Raw genomic sequence first — 19,151 nt, 5'->3', positions numbered from 1 at the left:
GTCTAGAAGATGAAAGATGTGTGTGTGTGTATGTGTGTGTGTGTGTGAGAGTGAATGATTCATTTGAACACAAACACACACCAAGCTTGTCAGAAGCCTGCAGTATCTCCAGTGTTGCCTGCCTCCCTCTTTCTCACTCACACTTCAGTGGTCGAGTAACATGAAGGGTTTATACACGAAACCACGACAGCTTAGAGAAGAGAATCAACCAATGTTGTCACAATGTTGTCACACATGACAACGGTGACTCTCAGTTTGTGTGTGTGTGTGTGCGACACACAGGCAGAAGAAAGACAAGACACACATTGGCTGGAACCAAATTTCACAGCTTAAAATGTCAACACTGACTAAACAAAGAAGGACAACTCTGGAATTGAGAATTGGAGAACATCTGTGTGTGTGTGTGTGTGTGTGAGTGTGTGAGTGTGCGAGCGTGTCAGACGAGATTCAGAGACCTAAAGAGACAGACAGAAAGAGAGGCTATGGCCTATTTGGGGTGCTCGGGTTTGAATCCGGCCCAGGCAATTTCCTGCACATCTTGCCCCATGTCTCTCTCCTGTGTCTCCCTCCAACTGTCCTATCAAGTTAAAAAGGGTTTAACAGGAGAAGCAAAGATGGAGCAGGTGGGATGAGAGTGACTGGTTGTTGCAGGGCTTGTGAATGCTGCCCCCTGCTGGCTAGAGCAGAGAGGTACATGTACAGACATGCTCACACACACACACACACACGATCAACCAGTCAAATATTTCAACAATCAGTATCGATTCGACCATGTAGGAATTTATTGAAGAAAAAAAACGAGTAAGAGCAGGTATATTTACACAGACTCATCCATCCATCCACTCATCATTGGGTAGTCATTACGCTAAAATCATTTATAAAATTCACATGGAAAATTAAGAGTTAAGAAACCGTAAAATAACCTGTCAATCTCGTTAAAATCAAATTAAAACTGTGTGTTTCTAACTAACTCATTACGAAGCGCTTCTACTTTTTAATAACACCAGGTCAACTATAAACCAGACACACACACTACATGATTAGCCAACAACATTTTAAAAAGCAGCAATATTTTTGTGAGTGGTTGGATCTGTGTGTGTGTGTTGATGTGTGTGTGTGTTGAGGTGTGTGTGTGTTGAGGTGTGTGTGTGTTGAGGTGTGTGTGTGTGTTGATTTTTGTGAGTGGTTGGATCTGTGTGTGTGTGTTGATGTGTGTGTGTGTTGAGGTGTGTGTGTGTTGAGGTGTGTGTGTGTGTTGATGTGTGTGTGTGTGTTGATGTGTGTGCGTGTTGATGTGTGTGTGTTGATGTGTGCGTGTTGATGTGTGAGTGTTGATGTGTGTGTGTGTTGAGGTGTGTGTGTGTTGAGGTGTGTGTGTGTGTTGGTGTGTGTGTGCTTCAGCTCTCCTTCTTGCCCCAGCTGAACAAGCCCAGCTTCTTCTTTTTAGTCTTGTCTTTCTTTACATCTAAGAGAGAAAGAAACAAGTATTATATCTCAACTAAGATTCTCTCTCACACACACTAACTCCTTTCTGACCCATTAGCAGTGGAGAGGAGAGGTGAGTGGAGGAGAAGAGGAGAGGTGAGTGGAGGAGAGGAGAGTGGAGGAGGAGAGGAGGAGAGGTGAGTGGAGGAGAGGAGAGGAGAGGGGAGGAGGAGAGGAGGAGAGGAGAGGTGAGTGGAGGAGGAGAAGAGGAGAGGAGAGGTGAGTGGAGGAGGAGAGGAGGAGAGGAGAGGTGAGTGGAGGAGGAGAGAGGTGAGTGGAGGAGGAGAGGAGGAGAGGAGAGGTGAGTGGAGGAGAATCAGAATCAGAAGTATTTTATTTCAGGAGAGGGGAGTCAGATGGCTGAGCGGTGAGGGAGTCGGGCTAGTAATCAGAAGGTTGCTGGATCGATTCCCTGCCATGCCAAATGACGTTGTGTCCTTGGGCAAGGCACTTCACCCTACTTGCCTCGGGGGGAATGTCCCTGTACTTACTGTAAGTCGCTCTGGATAAGAGCGTTTGCTAAATGACTAAATGTAAATGTATTTGCCATGAATGTTTGCACAAACAAGGAATTCACTTTGGCAGGAAGGTGCATACATTAAACATATAGGAACATTGGAACTTAAATATGTGGACTAACTATACAAAAGGAGCAAAGTCTAGCTAATACTAAGGGGGGTCTAGCTAATACTAAGGGGAATAAAAAATAAAATATAAGTAGCCCTAATTTACAATTTAACCTAAAAATACAGATAGTGCAAACGATACAATAGTGCAAATTGCAATGTGCAGGGTGTCATTGTGCAGATTGTGATGAGAGGAGAGGTGAACGGAGGTGAAAGGATTTTTGCTTAACTTCTCCCAGCAAAGTTCTAGATAACCGAGAGTGTGTATTCCTGAGTGTGTGTATTCCTGAATGTGTGTATTCCTGAGTGTGTGTATTCCTGAGTGTGTGTGTGTGTGTGTGTGTGCAGATGCAGGTGAAGTGAGATAGGGGTAGGGGTCAGTTCCATTTCACTACTATGATTCTGAAGGGAAGTGGTGATATGGAGGTTACCCATTAGTGATGAGGAGAACACATCTAAAAACACTACAACACACACACGGCCTCAAGGAAAAGGTACTAAAAAGTAGTATAAACATAAAAATATCATATCTTCATCTTCATAATGTGAAAAGTTTTATGATAAAAGGTTTAGATAATGAAGGAATGTTTAGATCGTTTTGGTTGCTATGCAGTGAATTATATAAATGGAAAAAAAGAGAGTCAGAACCACAGAACAGAACAGATAGAATGTTAGAACCTCAGCAGGTTAGAACCCCTGCAGGTTAGAACCTTAGCAGGTTAGAACCTGGGCAGGTTAGAACAGGAAGTTAACTCACCCAGGTTCTTCATCATTATGTCTAGCTGTTGATCCTCCTCTTCCTCCCTGAGAAGAACACAGAACATGACAATTCTCTCTCTCTCACACACACACACACAAAGACCTAACTGGTTACACACACATACTGACAGACATAACTGGTTACACACACACACACACACTGACAGACCTAACTGGCCACACACACGCATCCTGACAGACCTAACTGGCTACAGACACACACCTGATTCTGTCATCATCCAGGCCGTCTATGATGGCGTTCCTGTCGTTGACAATCTCTACTAGTTTCACCATAAGCTCCTCCTCTCTCCTCCGATCCCACTTGGTCTTCAGATGGTCTGCGCACACACACACACACGTCTTATAAAACACACGCGTCTTATAAAACACACACTGCCCTAAACCCATTTATTTTCTGATACACACACACACAGACACACTCACTCATCCAGTCACAGACACACAGAGACACACACACTGTGCCTCACCAGGTTTGTCCATCAGTCTCCTCAGCTCCTGCTCCACACTGGGCTGCTCCTCCTCCAGGTCCTGGCTCCTAGCGCTGCGCGCACACACACAGACACAGACACACATGCACACACGCACACACACACACAGACAGACGGTCACTCGATAGTAGTTTTAAAGTACATGTGTGTGTGTGTGTGTGGGTGTGTGTGTGTGTGTGGGTGTGTGTGTGTGTGTGTGTGTGTGTGCAGGTGTGTGTGTGTGTGTGTGTGTGTGTGTGTGTGTGTGCAGGTGTGCTCACATGTACACCAGCTCTGACTCCCTCCTCATGGCCACCTGTTTGTTCCTGATGAGGTTGAACCAGTCTATCATCAGCTCATCCATCACAGAGTCCTCCTCTCCCTCTGCCACACACACACACACACACACAGGCATACACACATTAGGCTTTAATAGTGACACACTTATCAAGGTCATGACAGATTCAAACGTTGCATTTCCTTCCTCCGTTTCTCTCAAAGATGTTCTCTCTCCTCTAGTTGTGTGTGTGTGTGCAGGTGTGTGTGTGCAGGTGTGTGTTCAAGTGTGTGTGCAGGTGTGTGTTCAAGTGTGTGTGCAGGTGTGTGTTCAAGTGTGTGTGCAGGTGTGTGTGTGCAGGTGTGTGTTCAAGTGTGTGTGCAGGTGTGTGTGTGCAGGTGTGTGTGTGTTCAGGTGTGTGTGTGTGTTCAGGTGTGTGTGTGTGTGCAAGTGTATGTTCTGGTGTGCGTGTGTATAGGTGTGTGTGTGCATGTTTGTGTTTTTGTGCAGGTGTGTCCACTGTCCAGGTGTGTATAGGTGTGTGTGTGTTTGTGCAGGTGTGTCCAGGTGTGTGTTCAGGTGTGTGTCGTACCCTCTTCAGAGTGGCGTAGCTGGGTCTCCAGCAGCACTCCTCGTGTCTCCAGGTCATTCAGGCTGGTCTCAATCTCCTCCAGCTCACTCAGAATCTGCTGCTTCGGGATGTAGTCTGGCTTAGCCTGCACACACACAAGAAATGAAGGAATATTGATACATGTATTCTTCTTATTGACATTAATGTAACAGCTTCATTGTTCTATATAACGTAACACACACGCACACACACACACTAACATACTGACCACAGCTGGCCTGCTCTCCAGGTCACTGGAGCTCTTTCCATTCAGGACACCTTAGAAGAGAGGGAGGGGGAGAGAAGAAGAGAGGGAGGGTAGAGAAGTAGAGAGGTAGGGGGAGAGAAGAAGTGCTGATTATTTCAATTGTATTTAAATTAGTGGTGGGCCGTTATCGGCGTTAACGTGCTGCGCTAACATGAGACTCTTATCTCACAATGAAAGAAATATCGCCGTTAATCTATTCTCAAAGTTGGGTTGGGAGCGGGGTCTATACTACGCCAGCTATGATGACTTTCACCTTGATATTTTAGCGAGGATTTATACCTAGCCGAATTGCACTGTAGGGGGCGAGAACGAGTCTTCGAACCAGTGTGTATGCCTTGTGTATGAAATTACCACATCAAACGTGACGTGCTAACATGGATGCAGCTATGAAGCCGCCTGATTTGCTTCAGGGAAAATGTATTTTTAAGAAGCTTCCCAATGGAAACCTCGACAAGACTAAGGTTGTTTGCACCTTGTGCGATGCGTAATTAGTTTACTGTAGGAGTTCTTCCAGTCTCAAATACCACCTAAACGCAAAGCTTCCCTTAACTAATGCGGAAGATGCCGGGCCAAGCACTGATGTAGCGCAGGGGAAGAGTCGTCGTCAAACTACCATGTTTGAGTGCAACCGAGGCAAGCCCGTCAGCATAGCTCTATCAGCCAAACTAACTAATCTAATAAACAGTTAATAAACACAAGTACATCTTATTGAACATAATTTATTTTAATCACCAATTATCATAGTAGAACAGCTTTCTCAATCAGTTTGTGATGCATTTTGGAAACAAGAGATGAGCCCCTGGTCTAATGTGCCACCTGGCTTGAGAAACCCTTTCTCAAAGACTGACTTTCAGTCATTATTTGGGTAGCACACATATTCTGAATGCCTTCGGCGGAATTAAAATGAGCCATTTTAATCTAGATTAACGCCAAGATTACAGTGAGATTCATCTAGATTTTTTTTTTTGTATCTATGCCCACCACTAATATATATATATTAGTGCTGTCAGTTTAACGCGTTATTAACGGCGTTAATGCAAACCCAAATTAACGGCATAATTTTTTTTATCGCGCGATTAAAACCCTTTACTGCCTGAGACAACATTCCGAACATTCCATAAGCTGTTGAAATATGATATTCATATTAATATTTTATGAATTTTCATATTAAATCATACACCTTAACCGTTTATACCATCTTGAAGAAGAGAACTAGGGGATTTTTATCATGTCAATAAATATATGATCACTTGAGGCAAATCATATTTTATCAAAGTGGTTTCAGGCAGCCATTCTTTACAAAAACTTCTCCATCCACCATACCTCATCAGACAAATGAATTTTTAACCACTTTAATTACAAGATAGAGAAATACTTTGAGTAGGTGGAATATCCACAGGTCTGTGGGCAATGTAGAACAGAAGACAGATTAGAAATACCATATTTTGATTAAAAGTTATGACCATTTTAGTGACTAGTGGAGACAGGGGAAACCGGAATTATCCTGTCCCAAAAGTAGCTAGCGCTATGGCTGGATACTCCTCTCGATAACTAAAATACGTTCGAGATTCTTCCACAATCGACCGAATTGGCCAAACAAGGCATGTACATTTAGCTTACAGTGTACATAATCTAGCTAGGTAATGTTGTTTTTCCAAGTTTTTTTATAAATCTGCTCAAATCGAAGGTAAACAGTGCTACTACCGTCATAGCTGCCTGTCACAAACCGCCAAGCCGGACACGTCATTCTTTCCTGAAAAAACTTGCGTCACTCCCACAAACAAATTCTTCGTAAGTAAAAAGTTGAGACTTTTAATTGACAATATTGACAACACATATCAAGGAACTTGTCTTTACTCATAATATCGTCTCCGATTTCAATTCGAAGCTGTAAATCTAACACTGTAGGCAATCTCCCATGGTCTCCGCTCTGGCTCCGCCTCGGAAAACAATGGCTGCCGTTGCAGACGATACATTTATTTCCCCCTCCCATAAACCCCTTAACCAATGATATGTGCTTTGAGCTTAAGTTGTCATGAGTATCTGGCAGTTTTCAGAAATAAAATCGGTGATTGGACGGCAAAGTTATTAAGGCGGGAACCATGGGAATTTTATTTCCCATATTTGAATGGTCCGGCTCTTTTTGACCTAGCAAACTTTGTAGTTTTTTTTCACATTCTGTTGCAACAACCACTGACAATAGAAAAACTACAATACCACACCGGATCTAGCTAGACCGGAAACAAAACAACAGGCACGCCACACCCACATGTTTGGGCTTGCGAGCCGGCTAAACAGTCGTAGCAGAGCCCGTTTACGGATATTAGACATTCTCTGGTAGTAGGCTAACGTTATGTTTTGAGTTGATTGCCAGCGCCAGACGCCGAAATGGATGCCAATAAGATTCTGAATGGAAAGTTTACTTTTAAAAGGTTGCCAAATGGTTCCATTGACAAGACCAAAGTGATCAGTGTGTTCTGTCGTTGTGAACTGAGCCGGAGGGAATGAGCTATCATCGCAGCACGTCGTGGAGTCGAAAATATAATTTTGATGGCACACAGCCAAGCACACAGCTGATGCGAATTCTCCGCCTGCTCGTCAAAGCCAGGCGATTGCAATGTTGTTTTCAATTAAAAAAAAAACATTTGCACGAAGCAATCCAAACCACTTTTCCATGTCGATAAGAGCATTACAATTTGAAAAAAGAATGGATGAAAAAGAAATCAAGGAACATTTAAAATAGATACAAATGTGCGATTAATTGAGATTAATCGCGAGTTAACTATGACATTAATGCGATTATTCGCGATTAAATATTTTAATCGTTTGACAGCTCTAATATATATATATATATATATATACACGTGTGTGTGTGTGTGTTTACCCTGGGTCCCAGGGCTGGTAGGCCCTGAAGCCTGTGAGTTTCGTGTACTTGCTGCCCAGGGCCTGGAGGGGGCCTCAGCCTTCCTGTCTGGGAGGAGAGAGGGGGAGTCTTTGGTCCTGGAGAGGAGGGTGGGTCAGAGGGAGAGAGAAAATAAAGAGAGAGAACAGAGAAAGCCAAAGTGAGGGAACAGACATCATTGAGGCTGCTCTCAGTCTCTCTCCTCAGTCTCTCTCTCACCTGTCTCCCTGTCTCTACTTTGGTCTTTACTTTGGTTTCTACTGTAGCTGGTCACCAGGAAGGGAACCCTGGGCTGGTGTGGTTACACTTGGGACAGCTTTAAACGCGACACCTCTTTGCCCGGGTGTGGGCATGGCAGAAATGGAGGGGCTGGCCCCCTGAAAACAGCCAATCAGGACAGAGCGTTTTTGAGTGGCAGGTATGAAGACCAATTCAAATGCAAAGTTATGACTTAATGTGTCCCTTCTAGGATCAGCAGCTGATATCAAGAATGAGACATTGTGCTGACTACAGGAAGAACAGGAGGAAGAAGAAGAGGAGGAGGAGGATGAAAAGGAGGAAGAGGAGGAAGAGGATGAAGAGGAGGAGGATGAAGAGGAGGAGGAAGAAGAAGAAGAGGAGGAAGAGGAGGATGAAGAGGAGGAGGAAAAAGAGGATGAAGAGGAGGAAGAGGAGGAAGAGAGAGGAAGAGGAGAAGAGAGTATAGAGGAGCAGAAGAGAGTATAGAGGAGTAAGAGGAGGAGAAGAGAGTATAGAGGAGAAAAAGAGAGTATAGAGGAGGAGAAGAGAGTGTAGAGAAGGAGAAGAGAGTATAGAGGAGGAGAAGAGAGTGTAGAGGAGGAGAAGAGAGTATAGAGGAGGAAGAGGAGGAAGAGGAGGAGAAGAAGTATAGAGGAGGGGGAGAACAGAGTCTTACTTGGTCTCCTTGGAGACGGGTTTGAGCTTTGACCTCCAGTCTGCTGGAGAGCTGCTGCTGTCTGCTACTGTTGGAAACACACACGTCGTATATATACAAACACACACATTGTATATACACACACGCTGTATATACGCACACAGACACACACGTTGTATATACACACACGTTGTATACACACACACACCTGGAGTGGTGACTGGTTTGGGGGATCCTTTGTCTGGAGTCTTCCCCCACAATGCAGTGCGGCTGCTGGGGGTGGGGGGGTCAAAGGTGGTTCCTAGGTCGGCCAGGATGGAGGGGTCGGCTTTTAGCTTCACTCTTCCTTTCTTCCCACCATCTGTCTCTTTCTTAGGGGTCACCATATCTGCAGGTCTGAGGAGGGAGAAACTGAGAAACTGCAGTACTGAAAGGCTGCAGTACTGAGAAGACTTTTTCAACCTTTGAAACTTTTTTTCTGCCTTGACAACTTGAAAAATGGAGTAGGATGCAGTAGTGAGAGGCTGCAGAACTGAAAGGCTGCAGAACTGAAGGGCTGCAGTATTGAGAGGCTGCAGTTTGAGGCTGCAGTACTGAGAATATTTTTTCAACCTTTCGAAATTTCTTTTTGAAAATAATCTCTTAACCTTTCAAATCTGTGTGTGATTGTGTCCCACCTGTTGTCAGTCATCTTCAGAGCCACAGTCGTCCAGGCTGGTTTGGTGTTGTTGTTGACTTCGGTTGATGTTGTTATTATTTTCTTGGAGAGAAAAGCTGCTGCCTCTTTCTTGCTGTTCTCTTCTCTGGGCAACATCATCACCTCCCCTACCTTAGCCCCTCCCCCAACCACCTCCCCTACCTTAGCCCCTCCCCCAATCTTAGTCACTCCCTCACCCAAAGTAACTTCCTGGCCCCCTCCTGTACTTGCCCCACCGAGTACCTTCTTGCCCCCTCCCAACCCCCCCTTCAGGTTCACTACCACACTCACCCCCCTGCCTCCCCTCTCACTCCCTCCAGGCCCCGCTCCCTCCTCCTGGCCCCCCACAGCCAGGCTCCGGGCTGGGGCCATGACCTGGTTCTGGTCCCTGGCCTGGTTCTGGCTCTGGTTCTCTAGTCCGGTCGTGGTGTCACTCTGGAAGAAGTGAGCCCGGGCCTGCTGGGTCTTGCTGCTGCTGGAGGTCCGGGGCGTGGCCACAGGTCTGAGGCTGGAAAGGCTGGAGGGGTTGGAGAGGCTAGAGGGGGTGGAGAGGCTAGAGGGGGTGGAGAGGCTAGAGGGGGTGGAGAGGCTAGAGGGGGTGGAGAGGCTAGAGGGGGTGGAGAGGCTAGAGGGGGTGGAGAGGCTGGAGGGGTTGGAGAGGCTAGAGGGGGTGGAGAGGCTAGAGGGGGTGGAGGTGCCGGAGGAGCCCATGGAGGAGAGCTTCGGTGTGGGCAGTGAGGACAGGGATGAGTGGGGGGTGCTGGGTTTTTCAGTCCTGGAGGTCAGCCAGCTGGGGCCTGGTTTGGAGGCTGGGGTAGAGGCCTGAGTTGAGGCTGAGGGAGTGGTAGAGGTTGTGATAGAGGACAAGGTAGAGGCTGGGGTAGGAGCCGCAGGTCGATACGTTAGCCAACTGGGGCCCAGTTTGGAGGCCGGGGTAGATGCCGGGGTAGGGGTGAGGCCGGCTGTATGCCTGGGGTTGATGCGTCTCCATGGCACCACGGGCGTGTTGTCGTGGCGCTCCTGGAGGGGCGGAGCCCCACGCTGGTGGGCGGAGCAGATGAAGGATCCTGGTTCTGACCCGGCTGTGGTCGCCCCTGACAGCAAGGTAGTGGAACACTCTGCACACCTGGAGAACACATGAGAGCAGCTGGGATGGAGAGGAGAAAGAACTCTGGAACATGGGGTGCTAGGGATTATATCATGATCTGCCCACCAGTCTGCCAGCCAGCCAGCCAACCCTCTCCCTCCTCCCTCTCTCCCTCTCCCCCCTTCTTACTTGGCACAGTTCCTGTGGTACAGCCTCCCGTCCACCAGGTGGCGCTGGACCAGGTGGACGTGCTTCTGACAGCTCACACACTTGTTACTGAGGGTCCCAGCCAGCCTGGGCTCCGACACACCCTCCTTCTGGAGGGAGGGAGGGATGTTGTTTTGCTTAAAAAATCTGGTGATTGCAGCAACTTCTCTCCAAGGGGTGAGGGAGGGTGAGAGAGGAGGGGAAGAGAGAAAGAGGAGGGGAGGATGGGGGAGACTTACCTGTGCAGCAAAGCGGCCTTGTTTGGGGGAGGGTCTGAGGTGGGAGGGAGAGGGGGGAGGCTGGTAGGGGGAGGAGCCAGGGTAGGCCTTGGCTGTTATTGGCTGATTCTTCTTCCCAGAGGACTGTTCTGTAGACTCCTCTGCTGGGCGTTTCACTCCTGCCAAACCTCCAACTACACACACACAGTCAGTACACACACACACAGTCAGTACACACACACATATGGTGTATATGAGTGTGTGTGTGTGTGTATGGTGTATATCTGTGTGTGTGCGTGTGTATATGTATATAGTGTATATATATATGTGTGTGTGTGTGTGTATGTGTGTGCATATATATATATAGTGTGTATGGTGTGTTGTGTGTATATTGTGTGTGTGTGTGTATATATTAGTGGTGGGCATAGATACGTTTTTTAAATCTAGATTAATCTCACTGTAATCTTGGAATTAATCTATATTAATCTAGATTAAAATGTCTCATTTGAATTCCGCCGAAGGCATTCAGAATATGTGTGCTACCTAAATAATGACTAAAAGTAAGTGTTTGAGAACGGGTTTCTCAAGCCAGGTGAGCGAGGAGATTAGTTAGCTTGGCTGATAGAGCTGTGCTGACGGGCTTGCCTCAGTTGCACTCAAACATAGTAGTTTAACGACTCTTCCCCTGCGCTACATCAGTGTTTGGCCCGGCATCTTCTGCATTAGATAAGGGATGCTTTGCGTGTAGGTGGTATTTGAGACTGGAAGAACTCTTACAGTAAACTAATTCCGCGTCGCACAAGGTGCGAACAACCTTAGTCTTGTCGAGGTTTAAATTGGGAAGCTTCTTAAAAATAAATTTTCCCTGAAGCAAACCCTGCGGCTTCATAGCTGTATTCATGTTAGCACGTCACGTTTGATGTGGTAATTTGATACACAAGGCATACACACTGGTTCAAAGACTCGTTCTCGCCCCCTACAGTGCAATTCGGCTAGGTATACATCCACGCTCAAATATCAAGGTGAAAGTCATCATAGCTGGCGTAGTATATAGACCCAGCTCCCAACCCAATTTAGAGAATAGATTAACGGCGATATATTTTTAATCGCCCGATAAGTCTCACGTTAACGCAGCACGTTAACGCCGATAATGGCCCACCACTAATATAAATATATAGTGTATAAGTGTATATAAGTGTGTGTATTTAGTGTGTGTGTGTATATATGTAGTTTGTGTGTGGGTATATAGTGTCTGTGTATATATAGTGTGTGTGTGTATATAGTGTGTGTGTATATAGCGTGTGTGTGTGTGTGTACTGACTGGGAGAGCGGCCGTGGAAGTAGTTGTAGTACTGGGAGACGTATGTGAGGACACTGAGGCGGTCAGGGACCCTGAGGGCCAGCATGTCCTCCGCATCCAGCAGAGCAGGGATACCAAGCTGCTCCTCAGCAACACTGAACGCCTGCACAGGAGGAGGGGAGGAGAGGAGGAGAGGATCAGGAGGAGGAGGCAGGAGGAGGAGAGGAGGAGGAGGAGGGCAGGAGGAGGAACATGAGGAGAGGAGGAGGGCAGGAGGAGAGGAAGAGGAGGAGAGCAACAAGAGGAGAGGAGGACAGGAAGAGGAGAGGAAGACAAATGGAGGAGAGGAGAGGACAGGAGGAGGAGGAGGAGAGGAGGACAGGAAGAGGAGAGGAAGACAAGAGGAGGAGAGGAGAGGAGGAGGACAGGAAGAGAGGACAGGAGTAGAGGAGGAAAACAGAACAGGAATACAGGAAATACATTTTAGGCACCAACACAACGTTTGCTCATGTGTTCTGTCTCCCTCTCTCCCTCCCTCCCTCCCTCCCTCCCTCCCTCCCCTCTCTCCCTCTCTCCCTCCCTCCCTCCCCTCTCTCCCTCCCCTCATGACACACCACATTGTCTATACTGTACACACACCCAGGTACAAACATAAACACTCTGGGAAGCCTAGGTCTGCAGCTTCTAGGGAGAGAGGGGGGAGAGAGACAGAGAGGGAGACAGGCCTTTCTTCATTCCTGTCGTCTCCCTCTCAGCGCATGACTGGAATAGCAGGGTGTGTGTGCAGGGACGTGCACAGGTATGGGGTATTGTTGCCCGGGCAACAGGCCGTTTGCCCTGATGATCTGCCCCTCTGGAGAGAGAGCCTAAGTAAAGCATCAATACCATAAGCCCATCATTAGCAAAGGTAAATACAATACAACTGCGATATCATCCAGTTTTGTGTTGTTCATCCATTGTTTGTATTTTCACGCCGGTGAAAGTGAAGGAGAGGGAAAACCTTTCACTTGACTTTTTGAAGTCATGGAGATAATGTTGATCACTAGTGTTAGAGCAATAGCCCCTCCTAATGTCTGTGCACGTCCCTGTGTTTGTGTGAGTGTACACGGTTAAGAATGTTGTGGCACTAAAATCCCAACACAACTGAATTGTTGTATGTGTGTGTCTGTCTCTGACTGCTGTTTATGCCTGTGCATGTGTGTGTGTTTACATCCATATCTAGACCTGTCTGTCAACAGGAACTGGGCCTAGTCTGGCTAGAAGAAGATAATAGGAGGAGAGAGAGGAAAGAGGGAGAGGAGAGAGGAGGAGGGAGAGGAGAGAGGAGGAGGGAGAGGAGAGAGGAGGAGGGAGAGGAAAGAAGGAGAGGAGAGAGAGGAGGAGGGAGAGGAAAGAGAGGAGGAGGGAGAAGAAAGAGGAGGAGGGAGAGGAAAGAGAGGAGGAGGGAGAGGAAAGAGAGGAGGGAGAGGAAAGAGAGGAGGAGAGAGGAGGAGGGAGAGGAGAGAGAAGGAGGGAGAAGAGGAGGGAGAAGAGAGAGAAGAGGAGGGAGAGGAGAGAGGAGGAGAGAAGAGGAGGGAGAGGAAAGAGGAGGAGGGAGAGGAGAGAGAAGGAGGGAGAGAGAAGAGGAGGGAGAAGAGAGAGAAGAGGAGGGAGAGGAGAGAGAAGAAGAGGGAGAGGAGAGAGAGGAGAGAGGAGGAGAGAAGAGGAGGGAGAGGAAAGAGGAGGAGGGAGAGGAGAGAGAAGGAGGGAGAGAGAAGAGGAGGGAGAAGAGAGAGAAGAGGAGGGAGAGGAGAGAGAAGAGGAGGGAGGGGAGAGAGAGGAGGGAGAGGAGAGAGAGGAGGGAGAGGAGAGAGAAGAGGAGGGAGAGGAGAGAGAGGAGGGAGAAGAGAGAGAGGAGGAGGGAGAGCAAGTTGACATGCTCCAGCGATCATCTGGTCTGTCATCAAGCTGGAAACTCCCTGAAATCCTCCTTATCAGTGAGAAAGAAGAAAAACATCAGCTTCAGTCTGAGGCTATTTTGGATCTGCAGGCCGGGGCCCGTTTGAGCCTACTACAGCACAGTGGGACGCAGCAGCTGGAGCCACGATGGAGGCCAGTTGCCTGTTTTAGAGTGGCTCTGGAGGAAACTCGGACAGGCACAAAGAGCAGTCCAGTCTGGTTGAAGGGCAGCCATGATGGATGAGTCTGAATGGAGGACTAAGTTCTGGTGGAACTTAGTCCTGTCCGAGGTGACCATGGGTGACTTGAAAGGCGCCTCCAAATCAAATGTATTATTATTATTATGATTACGTTCTGGTGGCTGGGACTGTCTGAGAAGACACACACTTACTACCCCTCTCTCTCACACTCACACACTACCCCTCTCTCTCTCACTCACACACTACCCCTCTCTCTCTCTCACTCACACACTACCCCTCTCTCTCACACTCACTTACTACCCCTCTCTCTCACACTCACACACTACCCCTCTCTCTCACACTCACACACTCACTTACTACCCCTCTCTCTCACACTCACACACTACCCCTCTCTCTCACTCACACACTACTCCTCTCTCTCACACTCACACACTACCCCTCTCTCTCACACTCACACACTCACTTACTACCCCTCTCTCTCACACTCACACACTACCCCTCTCTCTCACACTCACACACTACCCCTCTCTCTCACACTCACTTACTACCCCTCTCTCTCACACTCACACACTACCCCTCTCTCTCACACTCACTTACTACCCCTCTCTCCTCTCTCTCACACACACACTCACTTACTACCCCTCTCTCTCACACTCACACACTACCCCTCTCTCTCACACTCACACACTAACCCTCTCTCTCACACTCACAGTTACTACCCCTCTCTCTCACACACTACCCCTCTCTCTCACACTCACACACTACCCCTCTCTCTCACACTCACACACACACTTACTACCCCTCTCTCTCACACTCACACACTACCCCTCTCTCTCACACTCACACACTACCCCTCTCTCTCACACTCACACACTACCCGTCTCTCTCACACTCACACACTCACTTACTACCCCTCTTTCCTCTCTCTCACACACACACTCACTTACTACCCCTCTCTCTCACACTCACACACTCACTTACTACCCCTCTCTCCTCTCTCTCACTCACACTCACTTACTACCCCTCTCTCTCACACTCACACACTACCCCTCTCTCTCACACTCACACACTCACTTACTACCCCTCTCTCTCACACTCACACACTACCCCTCTCTCTCACACTCACACACTCACTTACTACCCCTCTCTCTCACACTCACACACTACCCCTCTCTCTCACACTCACACACTACCCCTCTCTCTCACACTCACACACTCACTTACTACCCCTCTCTCTCACACTCACACACTACCCCTCTCTCTCAGACTCACACACTCACACACTCACACACTACCCCTCTCTCTCACACTCACACACTACCCCTCTCTCTCACACTCACACACTCACTTACTACCCCTCTCTCTCACACACACACTACCCCTCTCTCTCACACTCACACACTACCCCTCTCTCTCACACTCACACACTACCCCTCTCTCTCACACTCACTTACTACCCCTCTCTCTCACACTCACACACTACCCCTCTCTCTCACACTCACTTACTACCCCTCTCTCTCACACTCACACACTACCCCTCTCTCTCACACTCACACACTACCCCTCTCTCTCACACTCACACACTACCCCTCTCTCTCACACTCACACACTCACTTACTACCCCTCTCTCTCACACACACACACTACCTCTCTCTCACTCACCAGTTTGTTATTGTCGTAGACATCGTCCTTCTTGAGAGAATCAAAGTTACTGTGGGATGAAGGTGGACAAAGAGGAAGAGAAGGAGATGGAGAGAGATTACATCAAAAACACTGATGGTAAACATGACACTTATATCCACGTGTGTGTGTGTGTGCGTGCGTCATCTTTCCTGTGTTGAAACAAACTTACAACACAGGCATTAAGCTCGTTTCCAAACCTCAGACCATGTCAGGGGTGTCAGAGATCTCTTCACCAGGTTGAGAGTCAAGACCTTTACTAACAAGTTAGCCAACAACACGACCATAACGTAAACAAAGAACATTTTCCCCGAACAATGACATCACGTCACATAATAGCTGACTAATCCGACCGGTCTACCGTCACCGGAGTGGATATTGTCGTAAAAACGGTGATCAGAAAAATCTGGAGTCCGACGGTCAAACCGGGACTGTCTGATCGCCATTGCAGGAGCACAACTAAATGATGCATCTCCGTCATTCGAACCAGAACTACAAGCCTTAAACATTTGTTGGGGAGAAGGTCAAGTAATCTTCTGCAAATTACGGCATGATTACCAGTCCCCGAGGGGGGGGGGGGGGTCTGTGACTAGAATTAATATCACTTCCATTTAAACAGACATTAAACATATATTTGTTTTATAAAGAGCTGAACTTTCACAGTGGAGCACAATGAACTGAAAAACTATGAACTTCCACTGCCACGTAGGAATGAACGGCACTGGTTTCGTCCGAGTGCTGTGTTCTATAAGGAAACACGTTTAACAACAGTAAGCGTCGTGAGGATAAGAACAAAGAAGTACCTAAACGTCAACAACAACAAGTAAATGTTACGATAACGCATGGGACTTGGTGAAATAGTAGCATATGGCGATTCAGCGTAGCTATGTGGTTGAAGTTAAATCTTGAATTGAATTTCCAGAGCTGGGTAATCACTTGGTTTTGGTCGTACCGGTGGAGTCACTTACATGAGGTCTGGCCGGTGTTTGTGGATGAGCGCGCAGAACGCCAGCCCGTCCCGGAAAGAGGTGGTCATGTTCGTAATAGACACATCCCTGTACCCGTTGCACTGAATCTTACACCACTGCTGAAGCGCTTTAACCGCCGACATCCCGCTCCGACACTTACACCGACCAGAACGAACAATGTCAAAGCAGCGGATATACCGAATAAGGCACCGCAACTAACTTTTCAAAACTTTTTGACTGAGTTGAAATAAAGGTTTAGTTTGTTCCGTTTGGCGCGTCTGTCACGTCAGACAAAAAACGAGAGGTATTACCGAGAGCGTGTGCCGTGATACTACGGAACTTCAAACCAACTGACATGACACCTGAAAAGGTTCCCGTCGTCACGTAGGAGCAGGGTGGAGTCGGAGGATCTGTCGGTCACCAGGAGTGGGTTGGAATACAGCAGCAGGAGGGGGAGGGGGGGAGAGAGAGAGACAGAGAGAGAGAGAGAGAGGGAGACAGAGAGAGAGAGAGAGAGAGAGAGAGAGAGAGAGAGAGAATAGGGAAGGAGAAAGAGGATTATAAAGAGAGAGCGGAAGAAAGAAAAAGGAAGGGGATCTTTAGTGACAACGACTTAGAGCCACCTGCATGTGTAGTGTGTAGTGTGAGTGTGTAGTGTGTGTGTGTAGTGTGTGTGTGTAGTGCGCGTGTGTAGTGTGCGTGTGCGAGCATTGTACAATGCTTCAAAGTACACTGCTGGTGGTGTGGCCTAGATAGGTAAGACCAACCAGCTGTGTCTACCTGGACCTGTCCTGTCCTGCCCTGCACAGGGTGTGTTTGTGTGTGTGTGTTTGTGTTTGTGTGTGAGGGTTTGAGAGTGTGTGTCTGCTCAGACACTTAATACCTGGCCATTATTGTATTTAGATCCTGTTTAAGAACAATTATGTGGGAGAGGAGGAAAGAGGGGTTGGAGAAAACAGGGAAAGAAAGGCTAAAACGTTTGAACTATCCCAGTTTAACTCTCTGGAGTAAGACAGGACACTGCTCACCCAAGTCGATTCTTAAAGAGACAGTACACCCAAAACTGAAACTTTCTCTCTGGTTGTGGACATGAAGGTGACATTTAAACAGTTCCTCTGGAGAGGAGTGTGGGGTAGACTGTAGGCAGAGAGAGAGGGAAAGAGAAGGAGTGAGGAATAGTATGTGCATGAGAGAAAGAGAGACAGAGAGTGAGGGATAATATGTGCATGAGAGAAAGAGAGACAGAGAGAGAGTGAGGAATAGTATGTGCATGAGAGAAAGAGAGACAGAGAGAGAGTGAGGAATAGTATGTGCATGAGAGAAAGAGAGACAGAGAGAGAGTGAGGGATAATATGTACATGAGAGAAAGAGAGACAGAGAGAGAGTGAGGGATAATATGTGCATGAGAGAAAGAGAGACAGAGAGAGAGTGAGGAATAGTATGTGCATGAGAGAAAGAGAGAGAGTGAGGGATAATATGTACATGAGAGAAAGAGAGACAGAGAGAGAATGAGGGATAATATGTACATGCCACAGTTTACAGGAAGTTGTTCCAGTGTTCCACAAAAACACACTTGGCAAGATGATAAATGAAGCATCAATCTCTCTTTATTTCTGTCTCTCTCTCTCTCCTTCTCTCTCTTTCCCTCCCTACTTTGTTCAAGGGTTTAGACTTTCTCAATATCTACTTCAAGTAGCATTTTTGTGCCAAACAACTGAAACACAAACACACACAACATTCTACCTTGCACAAACCTCCTATTCCCATTAAGACCCCATTCTCTCTATCTCTCTCACTCACACACACATATAGCACACACGCAATTCTAGAAATCCAGACAGGAAATGCCCTGAGTCAGCAGATCAGAATGCATCTAACAGGAGACACTGTTAGCAACATGCTCCCTCCCTCTCTGCCTCCTCTCCTTCCTGAAGTGATATATGTGCCTTCTGAAAGGGCCCATCTGGATGTCTTTAGTGTGTGAATGTTTGCTGAGAGCCAATCAAAACAAAGCCAGCGTTTAGCCCAGCCAATCACAGCGTTGGATCAGTGGACGAGCGGCAGAACTTATGACGTCAGGTCCTGATAAGGAGAGGGTGGTGTGTGTGAGAGAGAGAGCTCAGTGTGTGTGTGAGAGAGCTCAGTGTGTGTGATGGAGAGTTACAGGCAGTTCCTGATATATATCACCCGAAACTGTTTGTTCAGTAAGTGTGTGTGGAGAGATTAAATCACCACCTTAGATTGGCTTGATTCGGTTTGTGCATGACTAATATCGCACTTCCCTGTAGCTGGTTGATAAACCAAATAAGGTTAATTTAAATTGCAGTTGCAGTGTAACCCTACAGGAGGGTATCTCTCCAGGAGCAGGGTTGGAGTGTAACCCTACAGGAGGGTATCTCTCCAGGAGCAGGGTTTGAGTGTAACCCTACAGGGGTTATCTCTCCAGGAGCAGGGTTGGAGTGTAACCCTACAGGGGGTATCTCTCCAGGAGCAGGGTTGAAGTGTAACCCTACAGGAGGGGAGCTCTCCAGGAGCAGGGTTGGAGA

General features: G+C 47.5%; 1 protein-coding gene across 1 annotated transcript; it reads right to left on the bottom strand.

Moving 5' to 3' along the window:
- Positions 1-1,325: 1,325 nt before the first annotated feature.
- Positions 1,326-17,097, bottom strand: micall2b (mical-like 2b). Its single transcript, XM_047042308.1, has 17 exons — positions 16,606-17,097; positions 15,620-15,668; positions 11,841-11,982; positions 10,541-10,713; positions 10,284-10,411; positions 9,644-10,133; positions 8,988-9,586; positions 8,519-8,706; positions 8,332-8,398; positions 7,398-7,513; positions 4,475-4,524; positions 4,228-4,351; positions 3,640-3,742; positions 3,359-3,432; positions 3,094-3,208; positions 2,869-2,915; positions 1,326-1,465 (listed from the first exon to the last, which is right to left on the bottom strand). The coding sequence occupies exons 1-17, from the start codon at positions 16,746-16,748 to the stop codon at positions 1,398-1,400; spliced, it is 2,676 nt and encodes an 891-aa protein (XP_046898264.1). The 5' UTR covers positions 16,749-17,097; the 3' UTR covers positions 1,326-1,397.
- Positions 17,098-19,151: the final 2,054 nt, after the last annotated feature.

This window comes from Hypomesus transpacificus, chromosome 19, assembly GCF_021917145.1.
Source record: "Hypomesus transpacificus isolate Combined female chromosome 19, fHypTra1, whole genome shotgun sequence".
Classification (NCBI taxonomy): domain Eukaryota; kingdom Metazoa; phylum Chordata; class Actinopteri; order Osmeriformes; family Osmeridae; genus Hypomesus; species Hypomesus transpacificus.
The sequence above is the reverse complement of the archived record's forward strand: the minus strand, read 5'-3'. Positions and strand labels throughout refer to the sequence as shown.